The sequence below is a fragment of the Anopheles coustani genome, chromosome 3, assembly GCF_943734705.1.
Source record: "Anopheles coustani chromosome 3, idAnoCousDA_361_x.2, whole genome shotgun sequence".
NCBI classification, from domain to species: Eukaryota; Metazoa; Arthropoda; class Insecta; order Diptera; family Culicidae; genus Anopheles; species Anopheles coustani.
Genome location: NC_071288.1, coordinates 49,134,875 through 49,152,855, shown reverse-complemented (window position 1 = coordinate 49,152,855; position 17,981 = coordinate 49,134,875). Strand labels below are relative to the sequence as shown.

The window sequence follows — 17,981 nt, the reverse complement described above, 5'->3', positions numbered from 1 at the left end:
CTAATTGCGCATCCCCTTCGACTCCTTGGAGTCCACTAACCGCACGTATCCAAAGTTACTTGTGCAAGCTCTTTTGTCGTCAAGTGCAGTCAGGATAGTACGATTGAACAAGAAATTGTTTAAAAGCGCATATTGACTGTACGATTATGGACATTTACCACTTACCCTAGCTTGACAATGTTTTTGGAAGAAGTAAAAGTATAACTTTGTTTATTTATAATCTGTGAATGTGCTCTTGTGTATCTATGCCTTTCAACATGGCCTTAAAAATGCATGGTTTTCAAGAAGTAGACTTCGTTCAATTCAACACACTAACAGCATTTAAATTTTATATCGTATCCCAGTTTTCGTATTGTAAGCTTCCCGGAGTCTCCCGTGTGATCCACTGTTCAATAGTACGTCAGAAAACGAATAAAACCTACCAGCCCAACGACTTGACTCCACAATGTTTGCTGATGATGCCTTAATAAGCATTTTTGGTCCCAATTCCCCGCTGCCTTGTCCTGCACGTTATCGATCACATGCGAACTGCTAAGTCGAGCGGTTTTCCAGTTTGTTTTTTAACGACGCTACTGTTTATCCATCCACTAATATGTTACTTTCTTTCCTTCCATCCGTTCTCTATGGACGTTTGACTCCCACATCAGAACTGCAAAAAGAGCGCGAGGAGCGAATAAAACAGATGAAGGAACGACAGAACGAGGAGCGACAGAAGAAGCTCGAGGAGCTGAAGGCACAAGCGCTGGCGGCGCAAAAGTTCCGCGAGCAGAAGGAGGAAGAACGGCGCCGCCGGATGGACGACCTGCGGAGGCGGGAAAACGACCGGCGGTCACAGGTCGAGGAGCGCCGACGGGCCATCATCGAGGCGGACAACGAGCGGCGGGAGTACATACTGCGCAAGAACCAGGAGCGCGACCAGCGCATGGAGACGAAGCGACGCAATGATCGCGGCTCGATCCAGTTCGCTTTCGGCTCGTCGACGCCCCGCATGATCGACACCAGTGACAGTGGCATGTGCAGCTCGTTCTGGGCGCACCGGAGGTGGGTACCCACCGGGGTTCGGCAGTTCTTCTCTGTCGCGCGGGTTTTGTCGAATTCATCTAAACCGAATGCTTGTACATTTTTAGAGCAACATCAATCACGAACGTAGCGTACACGGGGGCGGCACTGACGAGGCGCAGCTCGGAGCGCGAACTTACCGACGGTGCGGCGAAGAAGCGAGCTACCTCCGCCAGTGGTCTCGACCGATCGACAGACGGTACGTATCCGAAGGTTTGACACGTCGCGGGAAACCAGTACCGTTGCGGGTAGTTTCGCGCGAAACCATATCTCAACGCCGGAGTTCCGTCGCTCCGCACAAGAAGGATAATTCACATCCACATACAACTTCACTTCGAACTCTTTGATTCATACTCTCATCAGCGTCATCCTCCTCTTATAGAACAAAGGGCTGGAAATTTCCGCCTCATAGCGCTCTACGTTGCCCTGATCTTAGGTTAATCGGGGGAGGAGTTCGCATTAGGATTTTTGTTTAGATTCTTCTCGTAGAGCATCGTATTCACCGAATGTATGGCATTTTATAGTGGGTTTTAATCTATCGCATAGATTCGAGTTATCATTCGAGATTCCATCCATCGTACTGTTAAGGACTTGCTGAAATAATTGAAATATTTGCTGTTTTACGCATTCTCAAGCTTTTTAGTGAAACTTTCTTTAGTCGAACGAGTTTGGTTATATGAGCACGCGTGACGTCTACTCAATATTTATACGTCTTGCAGACTGAGTATCGTAAATTTTAAGTCTGCCTTTATGAGCATTAGTGACTTTACGTTGGACGTGATTTGCTTGGTCGTTTGGTTTCTTGTACCAAGTTAAAGCTAGTGGCAAATTTAGTTCCTACCTAGTGTTCAATTTTGCTAGTATTTCTGCGTTCCTGCTCTGCAATGAGGGCAAACTTGTTTGTTTCTTCTCGTCATGTGTCGTTTTAATTTTATTCATGCGTTTTTTCGGACACTTTATAAGTTTACTCAATGTGCTGTGATAATTCAATTGGCTCGACTTTATTAGTTCACTCACTCCTCGTGCATTGTTAGTAATACATACTATACTTCACATCCTTCCGTTCCGTCTCTCTTACAACTATCCTTAGCAGCCAAAATTGTTAATCTCTATTCCTCTTTTCTTTCGCCCATTGGTTTTTATTCCACACGACCCGCTTCAACATAACACTTCGTACGATCGCGCATCTATCTTCAAATTGGCTAATTCTGTTCCGCTGGAAATGACGATGGGTTATTATTGACGCTCTATTTCAATCTACCGTTGCTCTTCTGTCGCTGGACGGGGGCGTTCTTGGTTGCTTAATTGATGCTTGGTTTGCGTGGTGACTTTCCCGAATAAAAAAAAAACAATTTCCGACGATAAAATCCACCACCTTTATGTTCATCCCTCCTACGTGTACCGTTTCAAACCAATGCTTTGCTGAACTCGAATCAACCGGGACGCACGCTGATGCACTTACCGACGCTGCCACGTTCCACCAACACTCCCAACATCTGCAACCGCACGCTCGATGCACTCGTCGAATTCCCAATTGCGATTTCGGCCTGATCGTCGCTCTGCCTACCGGCTTATCCTGTGAAATTGGTTGACTCTTCACCGGCACCTTGCATATTCCGTAACAAACGATGATACGAAAACGAAACCCCATACGTGCGTTGTACACCCTACGCCCACAACACTGTCCGAATGGATGCGGACCGACACACAACAGACCAACGACGAATGTCCAGCTCGATGTACGAGGTGTTCAACTGGACCAGCACTAGCGAGTGCCCGAGAAAGCTTACCTTCTCGCTTGCCGGGACCGGCATCAACATCGACGATCCTCCGACGGCAGCCGACTACCAACCGGCCGTCTCCCGTAGTTACGCTAGCGGCAAGGGTAAAGCCATCGTTTTGCGTGTTCTTCCCGCTTAGCGAAGAATATTTACGCCTTCTTTTTTTTTATTACTGCCTTCTCTTGCATTTTTTTTGTTTGTTTACATCTTTCCTTTGGGTGTGCACACTTTTGTTTTGGTTTTATCTAATTTAACCAATTCGGCTATGTTTCGTTGTACATTTGTCTTTGATTGCTGCGGCCGCATTTGTTCCCCAGCCTTACATACTATCCAGTTTATTTTGTATCCTTTTCCGCACTGTTACATACATTCGCATTCGGTTTCTGATTATTTGATTATCTTTTTCACTTGGTTGTTTCAATAACATATTCTCCACACACCTCTACTCAAGGGATTCTTATCTATCGACTTGTTAACTATGTACCGTTTGCCAAATCCCATGAACAGTAGTAATCCCTTCTTCGATCGTCCTTCTTTGTTGCTGTTGATGTTGTTTTTCTTTACGTAAGCATCTTGGCGCTTCGCTTCGATTGTTGCGAGTGTAAAATAAGTTTCTAGCTAGTTCAACTCTCATAAGTTATCGTTAACGGGTATCTGTCCCCCTGTCGTTGGACTTCCCAGTGGTTCGCTCGGTTGTGGCTTGTTGGTCGGCTTCTGTTTCATATACAATTATCAATTTTACTCTCGTTTTATTAATCGTTCTACGATGCTTTTTTGTTTGCTTATGAGTGTATTGCAAGTTCTGTTTACATAAACCCTCAGCGACAATGGAATGGAATGTTACAGACTCAATTAGGCCGAATGAACAAATTTGTACATTTTAATAAACATCTGTTCAATCGATACTTGTACAGGTTTGACGAAGGCATATTGACTGTCGTTGTTATGATAATTGATTTTAAAATTAATTTTCCATTAATTTTTCGTAGAGACAATGAAGTATAAAATGTAGAGCGTTTCGTTTCCTTCGATTGTATATCTTCTTGTTTTCCTTTTATGTTCTCTTCTGTTTGTTTCTCTTAAGCTTATTTCTGTTCTATTTGTTGTTATTTGTGCATGTTATATTTGTAGTTTTTCTTTTTCTGCGATAAAGTATGTCCTGGTATCCAAATTCTTTACTTTCTTCGTAGAAAAATGTCTAACACAAAAATCCTTTTCTTTGACAAGCATGTTGTGTTTAACTGAATGTACATCTCCGTTGAACGTTGATAGATATGTCTCGACATTTGAATTCTATTGTGTTAACAAGTTTCTGCTCCAATTTATTGAATCCAAATTAATAATGTAAAAACAAAGCAAACAACATTTTCCGGTGACTAACCAATGAATCTTTAACGCAATTTGTTTACATAATATTAAATTCATTTTTGTCTTTTTCTATCTTTTTTCTTTTCTCTTTCTATGTTTCCGTTTCTTTATGTTATCTATTCATTTCTGTGTCATCCTTTTTCCTTCTCTACGCCACCTCGTGTGTTTTACATCATGTGCAACCGTAACTGATAAAAACCAACATCTTTTGGGCGAAACTCTTCTTCCGGTGGGTGGTTATCAAAATCATGCTTTTTTGGGAATTCATACTTTACTATTTTCTTTCTTTCGTTTCTTTTTCCAACGTTTTTTTTATTCCTTACAATGGTTATTGTGATGATAACATTTGTGTCTATCTGTCATTCAATACTTTCTCCGTCACGGTGGCTCTTTACGTTCCAATATCTTTCATTTATCCCCCCTTACTCCATAAATCCCACTTCTACTCCTGTCTCTTTCTCTTCTCCTCCTATCTATCTATCACTTTCTCTCTGTTTCTCCTGCAGACGATACAGCAGAAATGAACTATCAGCGCACTGTCAATCGTCGAAAGACCGATCTAATGCCTACCATTCCTAGTCCTCGCGATAGCTCTAGATCGTCTCTCGGTACACACACTCCCAGAACACCAGGTAGTATTTTATTGCTTTTGCGTACGCGTCTACTGTTTTTTTTAAATTAGTTTAGTTCGTTTGTTTTTGCTCTGTTTCGTTCTTCTTTTGTTTCGTTTTGTTCTGTTGTCTCGTCTCGTTATTTCGTCTAATGCCTGGAACGCTCGTTAGCTTATCATTTTTTTCAATTTATTTATCTATATTTACATGCATATTTTTGCTTGTATACAAAGGCTAGCTATTCTTATGTTTTATTTATTTATTTATTTATTTATTTATTTACTTATTTATTGGTTTATCTACTTACACATTAAAATATTGGCTTGAATGTTAAGTTTATGAACGAAAAACGCAATGCTATGGGAATTTATATCGTTTTCACACTCTACTCGACACATCACGTCAAGATGTTAGCAGAGGAGAATTCACATTTGTAGTATCACTCTCGGATGTTTAGTAACTTAAGTTTGCTTTTGCCTGAACGTTTCTTCCGTTCGTTTTTTGATACTACATCAGTACGGCTGTATGAATGTTACGGATAGATTGTTAGGGATAAGCCTTCGTTGCATTCATTGCGTTCTAATTGTCGTACCTTTTCGGTTGAGTACTGCATGACGCTGTAGAACATCTTTAGTCGTGTTATTGTATGCACCAACCTACGTCCGTGGGCTCGTTATTTCTGGGCTATAGCGTGGTAGTTTGGTATGGATCATGCCCACTGCTCCGATGCATTTGCTTAGTTATTCCATTCTCATGCTCATTCGCTCTCATTCCATATTAGTACCGTTTCACCAAGTGCAGAACAGTGTATGGTAGACAAAATGTTACAGTGTAATGAACGAATCATCAGAATTGAACCGTGTTTGCCACTACACTCGTGTATACCAAATGACTCGTTTTATTGATTGGTGTTTTTTATTTGCTTTTCTTTCTTTATCCTTTTTCACTTTGACTCGATACAATGTTCTTTTGAATACTTATACATTGCTCGTCCTCTGCATGATTGATGATGGCTGCCACCCCGTAACACTTACACACAAAATAATGCCACTAAACACTCATGTTCACATACAAACACACTGACATTTACACAAATGATATGATTGGTCACTACCTTCGTCCTTTGGTGCAAACCTGATCGTCCTACCCGGAACGTGGTTTTTTTTTCCACCAACGCTTATAAACGACCCAAACACGAACCAAACTGGAAAACCAACGCTACACCTACCTCCTCCCCCACCACCTTACCAACGAAAGGCCGAGCATTCTCGATGACCCGCCTGGATCAGCTGGCGCAGCCGCGTCGGCGCAACGGCGAGCACATAAGCGCAATACTGGAGCGCGAGCGCCGCCAGGCCCTGGAGCTGGAGAACCTGACCCGCCTGTCCCTTTCGTCGTCCCGTTCGTCACCGACCGGCAGTGGGGGCGCCAATAGCAAGCGTATGTCGCGTAGCATGTCACAGCTGGCCGGCAGCGGGGCCAAGTATCGCAACCAGTCGCAGGACTCAAACTCGGGCCGCAGCCCCGGCTTCGGCGGTGGACGCAAATCGTCGTTCAACACGTCCATTAACAGTGGCAGCACCTCGCCGATGCGCCGCAACGACACGTCGAAAAGTATGTCGCAGCTGAACACGGTACTTTCCGTCGGCGGTGCAGGTCGCATGACCAAAACGGAGCGTCTGCGCCAGCAGTACCATCACCAGCAGCAGCAGCACCAGCAGCATCAACAGCAGCAACAACTTCAAAATCAGCATCTGGTGACGAACGGTGGGTCTCTAGCGTCTCGTTGCGGGTTTGCGGTGTCCACTTAGGTTCTAATGCTTCGAACAAGCTTACGTTGACTGGGCCTTCGCTGCCTTGCTTCAACGAGAAAAGCTCTTTCTTATCCCTTAACTTCAATTTGGGAGTAATGCGGGTCGACTTTGAACTTTTCTCCGTTTTCATTGACCCGTTGCACAGTTGCACCTAACTTGGTGAGCAGTAGACTTTTTGGGAAGTCGGGTAATACTTACGCACACTGTGATATAATTCTTACGCCGATTTTTTCATTCGTCATACTCGCATCTCTAAAGGTTGTGGAAAACACTACTGATTTTATAATTGAGTGTATTTTAGAAAGAACGCCGCTACGTAAAAACCATTCAACAAATGGTTATTGGGGCATCGGTTAAACTGACAACCAACACCTGGTATCTCACAATAACTTATGTACTGAAATTTTACAACGAATGTACTATTGCTCCTAACTCTTCAATCTACTACTAATTAACTCACCATTAGCTAATGATAATGGTCCGGAAGTAATACAAATATAGTTTTTGGGACTGCCATTTGGTTATAAATAATACTGTAATATCTGCGAATAACACCGATACACATCATACACTCATGCAAAACATGCTAATCCATTTTATATGCTTTTTGAATTTATGTAATGTACTGCTAGTGGCACGGAATGCCCATCTTCATCCCATCTCATTCGCTCATCACCGTTGGTATATGCGTTTGCCTTTACTCTATTATCTCTTATCCCATTACTGCGTTGGATGAAGTGTTATTCTTTCGCCTTGGTTTTGTTGCTTCCGTTGTATATACATAACAATGCTACTTTCTAGAGATGCTGCTACTGCAATTGTTATGACTATGGTTTCTGTAAAAAGGTTTTTTTTAAACAAGCTACCCCTCTAAACCAACACTATATTTATACATAAACTGTACAATCAACACATTTCTACACACCATGACCATCATCTGACTATTCGATGTTTTCTCTCTCTCTTTTTCTTTTCATTATCCCTTTTTCTCTCCCTTTAAAATTGCTCTGCAAAATATGATTGGAATCGAATCACGAAACTATTGAATATTGCGCGCTGTACCGGTTAATGAATCTGATCCCACAATCCTCGTACAATCGCTTGAAAATGTTCGAACGATCTTCCCTATGTAAAATATATTCCTGTTACCGTACGCAAATATGCATATCCTGATACGTCTGGTTTTGGTGTCTGTTCCCGATGTTTGTCCTGCTGCGACCCAATTGCGTCCTAATCTGCGTACGCTTCGTTGTGTTGTTCGTCTCTTTGTATGCACTGTCTGTGTGCGTGTGTGTGTGTATGGTACATTATTTGATCTGGTGTGGCACATCCCGACGGCATCCCGTTTCCTTCGACGTTTGGAACATCGGATTGACGGTATCATCTGCGGCTTTGCGCGCGTTTCTTCGTCAAACACACAGGGCTCCGTTCCGGCGAAATGACGCCCACCAGTCTGAACACTTCGCGACCCGGAAGTGCAATGTCCAGCTCGACGACCGCATCCGGTATCGTGTACCGGCGATCCCTGCCAGCGCAACGTAAACCACGTCCGGCTAGTATTGCCGTCACGGGGGTCTCGGCCTCCGGGTTGAAGGAAGGTTTGTGTGTTTTTTTGTTCAGTTTATTTTTAGAAAATCTCCTTCTTAACTTTTAGCTCCGTTTCTTCGTACTGCAACGTATTTTCCACGGCGTTTAGGCACACGATCTTTTTGTTGTAATGCTCTTCGTCCCGATGTCCGGTTGGTTGAAAATGCACAATGTTTCCTACATGTACATAAAATAAAAAGCATTCAAGTTGATGATCCATCGATAAATTGATCAGGCATTATGTAAATTGTAAATTCACCTGTGCTATACTTGAACATTGTGCTAAATATTGAAGAGTACCTAATTTCTTTGATTTATTTATTTTATTTAGTGTGACAAATGCTTATCGTTGATATTATTGATACTGTAACATCATTCATTTTTTTTTAAATATGCTATTTACACCATAAACCATTATTTCACAGTCACGGACACTTTTTCTGTACTTTGAATTTCCGTATCGTAAAACCAATTGATTTTGGCTTAAGGTGGCTTCAAAAATATGAATATAAATTCCACGAATGTTGCTGGCTTTCATAAGCATAGTTTTTTCTTATATTTTGCAAGAAAGTTACAAAAGTCTACTTTTACTCGGACCTTCAAAATTTGATCGAAGCTTTTGTCTTCTTTTGTCGCTCTGGTTGAAATTTTGCTTAATAATAATTCACTAATACTTTCTGTTGGAACCATGGAACGGTTTCCAATGGAAGATTCCCCGGTGGTGGTGTATTTTTCCGTGAAATCGCGGTCTTTCAGTAACAAATCCTTTTACATTCACTGATTACTATTTATCCGTTTGTTGTACCCCTACAGAGAAGCCCCCACTTCCAAAGACAGGACCGTCCGTTGCGGCGACCGGTCTAACCAGCGCCAGCAGCAAGCATCGCCTCTCGAGTGCCGGGTCCGGTAGCATTCACACGACGCCCGCAAAATCCTCCGCCGGCACGGAAACGCCAACGAAGAAAGTAAGCGCACCGCCGTCAGCCGATAAGCAGCGGGTGGCGAGTTCCCGTGGAGCCACACCGAAGGCATCCTCGACTCCGCTACAATCGCCGGGACCGGAAAAGGCTTCCCGTAATCTGCACGATTCGTTGAAGAAGATGTCCGTCGCTCCGGCGGTGGTGGATGTTGCGAGCAAGAAGGCTTCGGCGGAGGACAAACCGGGCCCAAAGCAAGCGACACCGAAGGCAGCACCGGTCGATACGGCACCGGTTTCCGAGAAGAAGCAAGAAGTTGCTCACAAGATGGAGGAATCGATTGTCGAAGAGGAAAAGCTTCAAGAGCAGGATAGCACGGTCGCTCCAGTGGTTGAGCAGCCAGTGGCACAGCAAGAGCAGCAACAGGAGGCAGCACAATACGAGGAGGTGGCACCTCCTGTACAACAGGAAGTCACAGCCTCCGCCCTGGACGTAGTGTCGGCGGACCGCGTCGAACCAAAGCCAGTCTTCGTGGAGGTCTCCGAAGAACCGACGGTGGAGAAGCAGCCTGAGCAGCAGCCCCAACCCCAGCCAGACTCAACACAGCGTGACACTGCCCCCGAGACTACAGTTGCTCCGGTGGCGGAAGTGAACGAAGCGAACAACACCAGTCTGACCGTGGACGGCGTCGGAGCGTTAGGCGGTGATTCGATGACCGCTTCCATGATTGCGAAGCGCATCAACACGGAGGAGGAAGCCAAGGCGGCGCTGGCCGAGCGACGCCGGTTGGCGCGCGAGGAAGCAGAACGTCAGGCCGAACTGGAGCGGAAGCGCATCGAGGCGGAGGAGCAAGCCGAACGCCAGCGCATCGCCGAAGAAGAGGAACGTCTGCGCAAACTCGAGGAGGAAACGATCCGACTGGCCGAGGAGCAGCGACGCATGGAAGAGGAGCGGCTACAGCAGGCCATCGAAGAGGCACGCCGGCGCGACGAGGAGGAACGTAAGCGCCGCGAAGAGGAAGCCCGCCAGAAGGTGGAACGGGAGGAGGCGGAACGGAAGGCACGCGAAGAGGCCGAACGTCAGCGCGTCGAGATGGCCGAGCGCCTGAAGAAGGAAGAGAAGGAACGTGAAGAGCGAAGGAAGCGCGTGGAAGCTATTATGTTGCGAACCCGGGCAAAAGGGGCGGCCAATAATACGCCTACGAAGGTAGGGAATTTGTCGTAAAATGTGTACAAAAAGTGATCGTCGTACCGCATTAGTTTTATATAAAATGAATACTAAATGAATGAAATGTTTATTTTTTTAGAACAACGAAGACGACAAGGAAAACGCCATGTCCAAGAGTCAGATCGTACTTTCGTCCACACCAGCCGCAACCCTTCCGACCGGCACTGCCATGTCCGCGTCCACCATATCGATGACCGATTCGTTCATTGCGTCCGAAATCCGGCAAGAGCAGCAGCAACAAAGCCAGCAGCAGGAACAATCGCTTGAGAAGGCCATGGAGTCGCTCTCGCTGAGCAACAACAACATCAACAACACCAACAGCAGCAGTAGCAACAGCAGCAGTAGCAGTGAAACGCTCGCCCACAGTGGCTCCCTCAACAACAATAACAACAACGGTAGCAGCGAGTTTGACCGGTCCGTCACCGAGAAAGAGAACCTGTTGCTACGCGCCGGCGCACCGGCCATCGTAAACAACAATCTCAACAATGGTAGTGCAAGCAATGGCACGGTGGCCCCTGCTGGGGTCGATGGTGAGGTCGTTGTCGGAGGCACGGACGGCACGAATGGTTCCGCTAACGTGGCCACCACAAACGGCAAAGCGGATCAGCAGCAGCAACTGCCAAGCAGCAATGGTAGCAACACCACCGCCAACAGCACCTCGGATCTGATCATCGAGGATGCGCTGATGGGCCAAACCAACGGACACAAGAACGGCACCATTGACAATGTGTTGTAAGTAGAAGCGTTTCCTTTTTGTGTTTTCGCATTTTTTCAGTATTGTGTTCTACTCGAACACATTCGATCGAGATCGTTTGACTCGAGCGCCAAATGTTGTTCATACACAAGCCTTTCGAAAAATTAATCGTAAAATTATAATCGTTCGTGCACACAGGCCCTTGTCTGTGTATTTGTGTGTTCGTGTGTGCGAAGCTTCGCTGATATATGGTGTTGGGGAAACAAATCCTGTTGTAAGGAAAATGTATCCAAAACCAAAAATAGTCGGAACATTTCGGAATATTATTTGCTCGACCTATTGCTGCCTCTTTGGGAGCAGTGAAGATGGCTTCCAAAATGCAGAAACGATAACGGAATGTTCTTCTGGGAAAAGAACATGTGGAAAGCTTTGTTGCTTTTGCTAGCTTTGTTGACATGATGTTCGGACAAACGCAGAAACCAATATGTTGTTCATTTTACCGCTTAGAGTTTCGTGTTGTAGACCGAAATCTACTTTCATTATCTATAATTTTCCCTTTTTCCCTAGATTTCCGCGCGTTTCCGACATCTGATTCTAAAGATGTTAATACCGCGGCGTGTGATCGGTTCCGCCATAGCCGGGGAAGCTGAGAATATTTTCCTTTCCTTAAGCATATCGATCTCCCGAAACTGGGATTAAACGTTTGCCTACCTTCCACCACCCTGCCTGCCAACCATGGGTGTGATATCCATCATCGTCCCTATAACAACCTTCCGAGTAATGAAAAAGAGCCCTCCACGTTCACATCTTCTGCAGCAGCGACACGATAGTTTAGTCCAATCGTGTGGGCCATTCAGTTCGAGAATGGAACGAGGTACCGTTTCGCTCAGGTTTCTTGATGGTTAGAGCATTCGTGTTTCGCCACTTAGATATGCAACCCACGTTCCAATAGTTGTGCTGTGTTTTGTTGTTTGCAATCGCCACAAGTGGTTGCTCATGTTTTTTGCCTTAATCGGCAATTGAATTGTTTCAATGCTAGAATTGTTATAATTTGTCTCTTCGTGTCGTAACACTGTGCACTTCAACTGGCAACTGGATGGAAAGAACTGTTAACTAATGGAAGGCCATTTTACAACCACCTGCTAAACATGAACACCATCATACGTTTTAACACCAAAACTTAACATCAAAATTACTTAAAAACGAAGAAATTGTTCCACCGATGCAGTGTATGGTTTTTGATAGTGTTAATTTTGTTTATACTGAAAATACGTTTCGATTCTATTTTGCATGCGTTCCACTGTGTTATTTGTTACATAGTTTTCTGATCTTACAATCGACATTGTTCTATAATTTGATAATGAAGGATTCCTTTTTTGCACTCTTGGGATTTATATTGTTGCGCTCTTTGTGTCCATAGTCCTTTTGGTAACACGATCCTTTTGTCAATGATCGTCGGTTTTTTTATTTGTCTTCATTCACTTTTTCCAAACCCTTTGTGTGATCTTTATCCCTGTTTTCGCCCCCCTTTTTCGTTTGATGCTGCTATGTGCAGTGACGAGCATGCGTCAGAGAAGCGGCATTCGTCCATCCTCCCTGAAGACCAGGCTGCTGCTGCTGCAACCGATGCCGCCGCCCCGTTTGGATTCAATGATTTCCATATTTCCTCGAAGAACTCCCAGCACACTGGTCACCTGAACGGTGGCAACGGTGATAGCTTTTCCCCTCATAACGACGTTACCAACGCTGGCGAACAGCAGCAATCTTCGTTCGATTCTTCAGTCACATCCTCAACCACGACCACGGACACAACCACCGTCACTATCGGGGGCGATGCGATGATGGCCGCGGCTAACGCTGCCGATCAGCTGATCGATTTTGCCAGCTTTTCTACTAACGACGAAGCGGGACAATCGCTTCCATCGGGTGGCCACACTAACCCGTTTGCCGAAGCCACGAATGGCGCCAGCAATGATGCCAACTTTAACCCCCTCACATCGTTTGGCACCGATTCAACAATGCACCAGCAGCAGCAGCAACAGCATTACCATAACCTATCGAACAACAATAGTATTAACCTTTTCGATGCGTCTGAACCATCGGCGGAACTCGCCCATCCAGCCGCACGCTTTGACGGAAGCAACGGAGATGACGCCACCAGTGGCAACGGAGCCAATGCGGTCATCTTCGATCTAGCCCTTGATAGTAATGCTACGACTACCACAACCTCCTCTACTTTCCCAACCGCCACCAGTAGTCACTTTTTTAACAATAATAACACCACACCAAACACTCCGTGGCTAGTTTCGGCAGCATCCGACGGTCAAGAGAATCGAGGTAAATAATCGTCGCGGAAGTACCACGGAGCCGGGTGGACCGCTTCTTTCCTTTTGAATCCATTTCTCACGTCTGCACCCCATTGTATGTCTTGAAAGCAACATTTGGTTCTTCCATATTCCGGACACATACGGAAACCTTCGTCATGTATATTTGTTTTTTTGTGTTGGTGTTGGCTATTTTGTGTTCCACGTGTTGTGTGTTATTTTACGTCGGTCACATATGCACCCCGCGGGATGTGTCCTTCTTGTTTTTCGGTTTGCTGGTATCACCATCAATAAGCTTCACTTTAAATTTGTGCTTGTTTCGATTAATCTCTTCCTCCACAGTTATATTTTAATTTTGAAAAGTGGTAGTGTACAACAAGTGCTTGTTTGTTTCGTAGTTCGTTTGAAGAAATGTTTGCCTTCACTCGTATCGTTTGTTGTAACACGACAGCAACGACATTGTCACATCCTTTATGTACGTTCTTGTTTTTCTTTATTTTTACTTTCCACTCACCTCAATGTATATCGCTCCGAATCTGGCCAAACCACACCACACTCACTGTACCATACAACGACACTAAAATACGGCCAACGTACTGGCATGCAACTGAAGCTAGCTGGAAGACCATCTTCTTCCGCCTCTACTACCGGCTGCGCCGATCTCCATTGCCTCGACCACGCCGGCCCCGGTGCCGAACGGTGGCGCTGATGTTGTGTACACTTGTCGCACATTGCGGCCTGTACTTGTGGCTATGTTGCTGCGGCAGGATACCGTCAGCTCCAGCCGGTAAAGCTATCTTGGGCCAGGAGTTTGAAGTGGCTGGAAACACTCGTGATTGAATCCGTTTGACTATCGTTTGACGGTTTTCTTTTCTGATTCTGGTTGCATGAGTGGTCAGTATCGCATTTAATTTTTTTTACCGTGTTTAACCAATCCCTTGATTGTTAAACATTTCGATACAAAGAATGTGTTTCCCCAATCCTGTTGTACCGTGGGGTAATCTTTATCCTGATGGTTTGAACGAACCACTTATTCTATTCTCTATCTAATTTTTATGTTGATTGAAATGTTCTGGTATTACGCACGGCTGACCACTGATCAATAATATACCGTCGAAGTATCTATAATATACCCTAGTCTCATTAAGGGATGTTGTGGTATTAAATCAAATCTGGTTACGTTTATACTTTGACCGATTATTTGGCATTGTGAAGCTTGAAGTGATTTTTTTATGTTTTACTTACCTCGGTTTGTTTAGTTGTTTTATCGATTCTTAACGACATATTGGACAAACCAGTCAAGTCTGTAAAATGTGTTATTTCATTAAATATTACAGAAAAGTTTGAACTGTAAAGATACTTGCACCATATTAAAGAATTATAATGGGGTGTTGTCACTCCCAGAATGTAGCTTTTATTGGTGTCAAATTATTGCTAATATTCTCCATAAACCTTTCTCTTGTTCGTAAAATATGCACGCGTTTGGTTAGCTTTTGTCTTTTTTCTGTATAAAATTAAACGTACCAGCGCCTTGGGAGGTTTATTAATACATTTCTTTTTTCTCTCTCCCGCGTAAATCCTTCCGTTTCCTGCTGCCATACCCGTCGTTTAGACTTGTCGCTCTTGTGAACGAGTAATGTGTTTATAGGATAAATGCACGCCCTAAGAAGTTGCTACTCGATCCGATGGCAAAGAAAGATTGTACATCCACGTGGCCAGCAGCAGCAGTAACAGCAGCAGCAGTGCACGTTTCGTGCCGACGTTCTACCGAGGCCAATGGAACATTGACGGTGCACATCGCCAGTGGGACACCGCAAGATCAACCGATCGTTTATGCCAAGGCAAAGTAAACCCCTAACTTATTGGACTAACTATGTCTGGAAAAAGGCGTATGGCATCCTGGGGGAAAAGCAAACGAACAGATTGCACCTAAATGGAAAACGGTAGGCAGCCGACGACCGGGCTACGACATGCGTGCTGATGCTTCGCATGCTGCTACAAGCATTATGTGTTTTTTAACGATAGTCAACCATAGCTAAGCAAAAACAAAACATTACAAAAATCACCTAACTAAAGAACGAACGCTGTCGCGCAATGGTCAGCTTACGGAAGAGGAAAGTGTGTCTTTGCCACTAGGTTTCTGTTTCGCAATTAGGATAGGTAACAAAGATTAATCAAAATGTGTTAATTGGTAGGATACAGGGAGGTTTAGTGCAAGGAAAGAGAAACGGAACAGCGGGGGTTTCTTTATCCCCTGGGGGTTATGTAAACAGTTAATAACATACCAAAATGTAGGGTGAACGTTGCTGGAACGTAAGTCACGCACATTGAATGAAGGTAAACTCTGACTGGAACACAGAAGGACAGTCCGCGAAATCAATGGAAAACGACGGTATGGCTTTTAGAAGCTATTTTGGAGCATATTTTAGAGAAACAATCGGTTCAATAATGTATTTTTGCCTCTTTCTAATGATACTATCGTCACCTTTACCACCAAAGGTGCTTTGTGTATTGTCAACTTTTCGTATATATTTTTATCAAACCACTTCATACGTTTGTTTGGTCAAAATTGTCTTATTTCAATTTTACGCGCGTTATGTTTAAAGCTCTTTAAAGCTATAAGAAAACATTTTGCGTATACTGTTGCGAAAGCTTACGTCATGAACCTTTATTTTATGGAATCCTCATGTATTGCACTTTTGCTGCAACGTATGATCGTTTTCTTTGTGTTTAGCTCTAGAAACATTCTGTGTAATCCTGTTAATTTGTAACATAATTTATTAAATTCTTTGTAGCAAATTTATGTTTCTTTTCCATGGTTTATGTCCTATATTGTACTTTGCCAATACAGCAAATACATCCCATGAGATAAAAACTAATACATAAAATTATCCTTTTGTGAAAATATAATTTAATCTTCATTGAATATCCCCTGCTAGCTGGACACTCTTATTGTGTTATTATGTTTCGATGGTAATGTTGAATCACATGCAATTCACACCAACCTGTATGGTTTTTTTTGTGAATAAAAAATCAAATTTGATGGAAAACATGGAAAAGTTAGCTTAATTTTTTTTGTTCTAAAGGACAATTGACGATTTGGAAAGAGATATCAATTCTTGAAGAATTTAAACCGGAAATCGGGCGCTAAGTATCAAATGATCAGAGGTAATATGACAGTAGGAGGTTTTGAGCTAATCAAAAGCGTAGCACAATGTGTACGACTTCAACATCCAAAAACGGATGGCCCCAATCAACGGCGAAATCAAAAGGCGAACTGAAGGACAGTAGTGTAACAAGTGGAGTTCAACACGAAACAGGAACCGTGGCGACATCGAGGAAGGTAGCGCAATGAAATTATTTAGAATGAAAAATTCTTCTATATATACCTGTTTGATTGACTATTAATAATCTACTGATTACATACATCTTATTGTCAAACCCACGCGCCTCAACCTGTACCATTTATCAAGGATATGCAACGCGAAAAGCGAGAGTGCGACAAGGCGATCCGGAGGAAGTAAGATGAATAGGGGAAAAAAATGAAGAACAGCAAAATGTGGTGCAATACAGGACTAAATAATGATGCGTCAACAGTTACTCGCTGCTTTTTCTTGCTTCAAACACGAGTTAAAGAATATAATAATAATGATGATGATGATGATAGCAGGGGCTCGGTCCCCCACGGACAGTGGAACGCTGACACACAACACTACTCTGAATATAAATAGCATGAATGCGGATGCGTAGAAAGATGAAGGAATGTGCGAGATCGATAATCCTAGTATTCTAATCTGTTAAATTATGTATAAAACAAAACAATTGTGAGGATAAGTGTCTTTGTAAACACACATACACACATAAATGACTAAAGAAAGGACGGAAAGAAAGACGTTCGTCAAAGACGACGAGTGTGGGATGAGATTGAAATTCAAATCTTGCGATAAGGCGGAAACACGATCAACTAACGATGCAAAGAGCATCGAAGGGGGAAACATAACGAAACAATACTAACAACACGTACACGTACATTAGCATGGAACACAATTACACCTTACAATACCTACACACACACACGTCTACCTTAAACTAAACCCTATACATAAATGTGTTAATTAATGTATCACGAAGACGTTTTATCTCTTCTTGGGCGTAGCGCGGCAGCTCGGCTGAAACAAGGTTGCAAAGAAAATACACTGACACAGGTGATCCGAGCGAACGATTGTGAGCGGCGATCGGCGCAAAGTCAAGACAGGTTAGGCCGGAAAAGAGAAACAATGTATAGGGTTTATCGAGCGGATAAGAAAATGTGTACTGGAACGGTTTTAGTTACAGAGGGGGCAGAAAACAGTCAGGACGAAGATTAGTAAATTCAAGTTCGATCGTTTCGGAAAATGTATGGAAAAGACGAGATCGACCATAGGAGAGTGAGAATAGAGCTCACTACCGGTCAGAACAGTTGTGGTAGAGGTACTAGTAGCTAGCTGCCAAGCGAAAAAAGAGAGAGAGTAAAATTAAATTATTCAATTGTATGTTTTCCAATGATAATGTTTTTTTTCTTTATCTTATTCTTTTTTGCAATAAAACCAGAAGAATAGT

At 43.7% G+C, this 17,981-nt stretch overlaps 1 protein-coding gene across 1 annotated transcript in view; it reads left to right on the top strand.

Moving 5' to 3' along the window:
• LOC131260369 (protein split ends) overlaps window positions 1-16,273 on the top strand; it is a 43,676-nt gene extending 27,403 nt beyond the window's left edge. The window contains exons 4-12 of the mRNA XM_058262069.1: window positions 648-1,041; window positions 1,128-1,258; window positions 2,774-2,944; window positions 4,715-4,840; window positions 6,077-6,586; window positions 8,055-8,231; window positions 9,034-10,343; window positions 10,444-11,096; window positions 14,995-16,273. Coding sequence (XP_058118052.1) covers window positions 648-1,041; window positions 1,128-1,258; window positions 2,774-2,944; window positions 4,715-4,840; window positions 6,077-6,586; window positions 8,055-8,231; window positions 9,034-10,343; window positions 10,444-11,096; window positions 14,995-15,019 — 3,497 coding nt within the window. The 3' untranslated portion in view covers window positions 15,020-16,273. The remainder of the gene's footprint in view (window positions 1-647; window positions 1,042-1,127; window positions 1,259-2,773; window positions 2,945-4,714; window positions 4,841-6,076; window positions 6,587-8,054; window positions 8,232-9,033; window positions 10,344-10,443; window positions 11,097-14,994) is intronic.
• The last annotated feature ends 1,708 nt before the right edge of the window (window positions 16,274-17,981 follow it).